Below are 6,000 nucleotides of genomic sequence, written 5' to 3'. Positions count from 1 at the left end.
CAGGAGCAGGGAGTCTCCGTGTGCAGAGAGAGAGGTGAGAATGTAGACAGGGTGTTTCAGTCAGGAGCAGGGAGTCTCCGTGTGCAGAGAGAGAGAGAGAGAGAGAGAGAGGTGAGAATGCAGACAGGGTGTTTCAGTCAGGAGCAGGGAGTCTCCGTGTACAGAGAGAGAGAGAGAGGAGAGAATGTCGACAGGGTGTTTCAGTCAGGAGAAGGGAGTCTCCGTGTACAGAGAGAGAGAGAGAGAGAGAGGTGAGAATGTAGACAGGGTGTTTCAGTCAGGAGCAGGGAGTCTCCGTGTACAGAGAGAGAGGAGAGAGAGAGAGAGAGAGAGAGAGGTGAGAATGTCGACAGGGTGTTTCAGTCAGGAGCAGGGAGTCTCCGTGTCGAGAGAGAGAGAGGTGAGAATGTAGACAGGGTGTTTCAGTCAGGAGCAGGGAGTCTCCGTGTCCAGAGAGAGAGAGGTGAGAATGTAGACAGGGTGTTTCAGTCAGGAGCAGGGAGTCTCCGTGTTCAGAGAGAGAGAGAGAGAGAGAGAGAGAGAGAGAGAGAGATGAGAATGTAGACAGGGTGTTTCAGTCAGGAGCAGGGAGTCTCCGTGTCCAGAGAGAGAGAGGTGAGAATGTAGACAGGGTGTTTCAGTCAGGAGCAGGGAGTCTCCGTGTTCAGAGAGAGAGAGAGAGAGAGAGAGAGAGAGAGAGATGAGAATGTAGACAGGGTGTTTCAGTCAGGAGCAGGGAGTCTCCGTGTGCAGAGAGAGAGAGAGAGAGGTGAGAATGTAGACAGGGTGTTTCAGTCAGGAGCGGGGAGACTCCATGTACAGAGAGAGAGACAGAGGTGAGAATGTAGACAGGGTGTTTCAGTCAGGAGCAGGGAGTCTCCGTGTACAGAGAGAGAGAGAGAGAGAGAGAGAGAGAGAGAGAGGTGAGAATGTAGACAGGGTGTTTCAGTCAGGAGCAGGGAGTCTCCGTGTGCAGAGAGAGAGAGAGAGCGGTGAGAATGTAGACAGGGTGTTTCAGTCAGGAGCAGGGAGTCTCCATGTACAGAGAGAGAGAGAGAGAGAGAGAGAGATGAGAATGTAGACAGGGTGTTTCAGTCAGGAGCAGCGAGTGTCCGTGTACAGAGAGAGAGAGAGACAGAGAGAGAGAGAGAAAGAGAAAGAGGAAGAGGTGAGAATGTAGACAGGGTGTTTCAGTCAGGAGAACTGACAGCGAACCTGGGCTAACATATTCCTTTTATTAAATTATTTATAAGTTACATTGGATACACACACTGAGGCTCCCAAGAGGAAACATGAAAATGCAACTTCCCTTGAGCAGACACTGGGCACAGACATGAGCAGAGGATGGTGCAGAGTCTGCAGGCAGGCGGGGAATCCGACTGCTCCGACCAGTGCAATCCAGTGACAATGGACCACATCCGGACTGTGGGAGAACAATTCCCATCTGAGACCACAGACCAGCAATACGTCTCACTAGACTGTGAGCTCACTCTACGCCAGCCTATGCTGTTAAACCTTTCCCTCCGAGTCACAAGCAGCAAGGTCTAGAAGCGTAGGTGAGCTGCCACTCAGCACCTAACAAGGAGCAAGAAAAGTACTATTTAAAAAAATGTTAAATAAAAGCTGAGCATGGCAGAATTTCTTTTCCCTACAGATACATAGATACTGGGAGTTAAAAGCACTGTTTATAAAGTGAGACACTTTCCTCCTGTCTCTGAACTTACAACACAACGCCTGACTCCATGCGAAAGTAACACTGTCCACCAGAGAGAGAAATTACTTTTTAAAATAAAAGGTTTGTCTTTTCTTTCAGAAACAGAACAAAAAGAAAAGTTACAATGAAGGAGAGTCTCCTCAGGAGGTGTCGGAAGGAACATGCTCTTCAAAGCCTTCACTCTCACGCACCAAAGCACGCTCCAGGATCACTCTGCCCTCCTTGTACCGCTGACTGTCCTCAGTTGCAAACTCGTAGATCCAGCCCAGCTTACTGTTGCAGTTCTTGCAGCTAACGTCTCTCACCATGTGTCGACCTGTCAACATAACCCGGTCCTGTACCTCACTGTACTGCAGATTCACAACCTGGGGGTGGGCGAAGGGAGGGAGAGAGAGAGAGAGATAGTGACTAATCACACCCACGCCTCACTATACAGGAGATTCACCACCTAGACACACACACACACTGACTAATCACACCCACACCTCACTGTGCAGGAGATTCACCACCTAGACAGACACACACACTGACTAATCACACCCACACCTCACTGTACAGGAGATTCACCACCTAGACACACACACACACTGACTAATCACACCCACACCTCACTGTACAGGAGATTCACCACCTATACACACACACACACTGACTAATCACACCCACACCTCACTGTGCAGGAGATTCACCACCTAGACAGACACACACACTGACTAATCACACCCACACCTCACTGTACAGGAGATTCACCACCTAGACACACACACACACTGACTAATCACACCCACACCTCACTGTACAGGAGATTCACCACCTAGACACACACACACACTGACTAATCACACCCACACCTCACTGTGCAGGAGATTCACCACCTATACACACACACACACTGACTAATCACACCCACACCTCACTGTACAGGAGATTCACCACCTATACACACACACACACACACACACTGACTAATCACACCCACACCTCACTATACAGGAGATTCACCACCTAGACACACACACACACTGACTAATCACACCCACACCTCACTGTACAGGAGATTCACCACCTATACACACACACACACTGACTATTCACACCCACACCTCACTGCACAGGAGATTCACCACCTAGACACACACACACTGACTAATCACACCCACACCTCACTGTGCAGGAGATTCACCACCTATACACACACACACACTGACTAATCACACCCACACCTCACTGTACAGGAGATTCACCACCTAGACACACACACACACTGACTAATCACACCCACACCTCACTGTACAGGAGATTCACCACCTATACACACACACTGACTAATCACACACACACACCTCACTGTACAGGAGATTCACCACCTATACACACACACACACTGACTAATCACACACACACACCTCACTGTACAGGAGATTCACCACCTATACACACACACACTGACTAATCACACCCACACCTCACTGTGCAGGAGATTCACCACCTAGACACACACACACACACCTCACTGCACAGGAGATTCACCACCTATACACACACACACACTGACTAATCACACCCACACCTCACTGTACAGGAGATTCACCACCTATACACACACACACACTGACTAATCACACTCACACCTCACTGTACAGGAGATTCACCACCTATACACACACACACTGACTAATCACACCCACACCTCACTGTACAGGAGATTCACCACCTATACACACACACACACTGACTAATCACACCCACACCTCACTGTACAGGAGATTCACCACCTATACACACACACACACTGACTAATCACACCCACACCTCACTGCACAGGAGATTCACCACCTATACACACACACACTGACTAATCACACCCACACCTCACTGTACAGGAGATTCACCACCTATACACACACACACACACACTGACTAATCACACCCACACCTCACTGCACAGGAGATTCACCACCTAGACACACACACACACTGACTAATCACACCCACACCTCACTGTACAGGAGATTCACCACCTATACACACACACACACTGACTATTCACACCCACAACTCACTATACAGGAGATTCACCACCCACACACACACACACACTGACTAATCACACCCACACCTCACTGTACAGGACATTCACCACCTATACACACACACACACTGACTATTCACACCCACACCTCACTGCACAGGAGATTCACCACCTATACACACACACTGACTAATCACACACACACCTCACTGTACAGGAGATTCACCACCTATAGACCTCCGAATAGTTCCAGAGATGTAGAGGAAAGGATAGCGAAGATGATTCTCGACAGGAGCGAGAGTAACAGGGTAGTGGTTATGGGGGACTTTAACTTTCCAAATATTGACTGGAAATACTATAGTTCGAGTACTTTAGATGGGTCTGTTTTTGTCCAGTGTGTGCAGGAGGGTTTTCTGACACAGTATGTGGACAGGCCAACCAGGGGCGATGCCACATTGGATTTGGTACTGGGTAATGAACCCGGCCAGGTGTTCGATTTAGATGTAGGTGAGCACTTTGGCGATAGTGATCACAATTCGGTTAGGTTTACCTTAGCGATGGGCAGGGACAGGTATATACCGCAGGGCAAGAATTATAGCTGGGGGAAAGTAAATTATGACGCGATTAGGCAAGATTTAGGATGTGTAGGATGGGGAAGGAAACTGCAGGGGATGGGCACAAACGAAATGTGGAGCTTATTCAAGGAGCAGCTAATGCGTGTCCTTGATAAGTATGTACCTGTCAGGCAGGGAGGAAGTTGTCGAGCGAGGGAGCCGTGGTTTACTCAAGAAGTTGAAGCGCTTGTCAAGAGGAAGAGGGCGGCTTATGTTAGGATGAGACGTGAAGGCTCAGTTAGGGCGCTTGAGAGTTACAAGCTAGCCAGGAAGGACCTAAAGGGAGGGCTAAGAAGAGCAAGGAGAGGACACGAGAAGTCATTGGCGGATAGGATCAAAGAAAACCCTAAGGCTTTCTATAGGTATATCAGGAATAAACGAATGATAAGAGTTAGAACAGGGCCAATCAAGGATAGTAGTGGGAAGTTGTGTGCGGAATCAGAGGAGATAGGGGAAGCGTTAAATGAATATTTTTCGTCAGTATTTACAGTAGAGAAAGAAAATGTTGCCGAGGAGAATACTGAGATTCAGGCTACTAGGCTAGATGGGATTGAGATTCACAAGGAGGAGGTGTTAGCAATTTTGGAAAGAGTGAAAATAGATAAGTCCCCTGGGCCAGATGGGATTTATCCTAGGATTCTCTAGGAAGCCAGGGAGGAGATTGCAGAGCCGTTGTTGTTGATCTTCAAGTCGTCATTGTCGACAGGAGTAGTGCCGGAGGACTGGAGGATAGCAAATGTTGTCCCCTTGTTCAAGAAGGGGAGTAGAGACAGCCCTGGTAATTATAGACCTGTGAGCCTTACTTCGGTTGTGGGTAAAATGTTGGAAAAGGTTATAAGAGACAGGATTTATAATCATCTTGAAAAGAATAAGTTCATTTGCGATAGTCAGCACGGTTTTGTGAAAGGTAGGTCGTGCCTCACAAACCTTATTGAGTTTTTCGAGAAGGTGACCAAACAGGTGGATGAGGGTAAAGCCGTGGATGTGGTGTATATGGATTTCAGTAAGGCGTTTGATAAGGTTCCCCACGGTAGGCTATTGCAGAAAATACGCAAGTATGGGGTTGAAGGTGATTTAGAGCTTTGGATCAGAAATTGGCTAGCTGAAAGAAGACAGAGGGTGGTGGTTGATGGCAAATGTTCATCCTGGAGTTTAGTTACTAGTGGTGTACCGCAAGGTTCTGTTTTGGGGCCACTGCTGTTTGTCATTTTTATAAACGACCTGGATGAGGGTGTAGAAGGGTGGGTTAGTAAATTTGCGGATGACACGAAGGTCGGTGGAGTTGTGGATAGTGTCGAAGGGTGTTGTAGGGTACAGAGGGACATAGATAGGCTGCAGAGCTGGGCTGAGAGATGGCAAATGGAGTTTAATGCGGAGAAGTGTGAGGTGATTCACTTTGGAAGGAGTAACAGCAATGCAGAGTACTGGGCTAATGGGAAGATTCTTGGTAGTGTAGATGAGCAGAGAGATCTTGGTATCCAGGTACATAAATCCCTGAAAGTTGCTACCCAGGTTAATAGGGCTGTTAAGAAGGCATATGGTGTGTTAGCCTTTATTAGTAGGGGGATCGAGTTTCAGAGCCACGGGGTCATGATGCAGCTGTACAAAACTCTGGTGAGGCCGCACCTGGAGTATTGCGT

At 48.2% G+C, this 6,000-nt stretch overlaps 1 protein-coding gene across 2 annotated transcripts in view; it reads right to left on the bottom strand.

The window, feature by feature from the left end:
* Nucleotides 1–1,221: 1,221 nt before the first annotated feature.
* The window catches only part of LOC137359605 (protein yippee-like 5), a 43,108-nt gene continuing 38,329 nt past the window's right edge, over nt 1,222–6,000 (bottom strand). For both annotated transcript variants that reach the window (XM_068025435.1, XM_068025434.1), the window contains one exon: nt 1,222–2,079. In XM_068025435.1, coding sequence (XP_067881536.1) covers nt 1,855–2,079 — 225 coding nt within the window. In that variant the 3' untranslated portion in view covers nt 1,222–1,854. The remainder of the gene's footprint in view (nt 2,080–6,000) is intronic.

The sequence above is a fragment of the Heterodontus francisci genome, unplaced genomic scaffold (assembly GCF_036365525.1).
Source record: "Heterodontus francisci isolate sHetFra1 unplaced genomic scaffold, sHetFra1.hap1 HAP1_SCAFFOLD_461, whole genome shotgun sequence".
NCBI classification, from domain to species: domain Eukaryota; kingdom Metazoa; phylum Chordata; class Chondrichthyes; order Heterodontiformes; family Heterodontidae; genus Heterodontus; species Heterodontus francisci.
The sequence above is the reverse complement of the archived record's forward strand: the minus strand, read 5'-3'. Positions and strand labels throughout refer to the sequence as shown.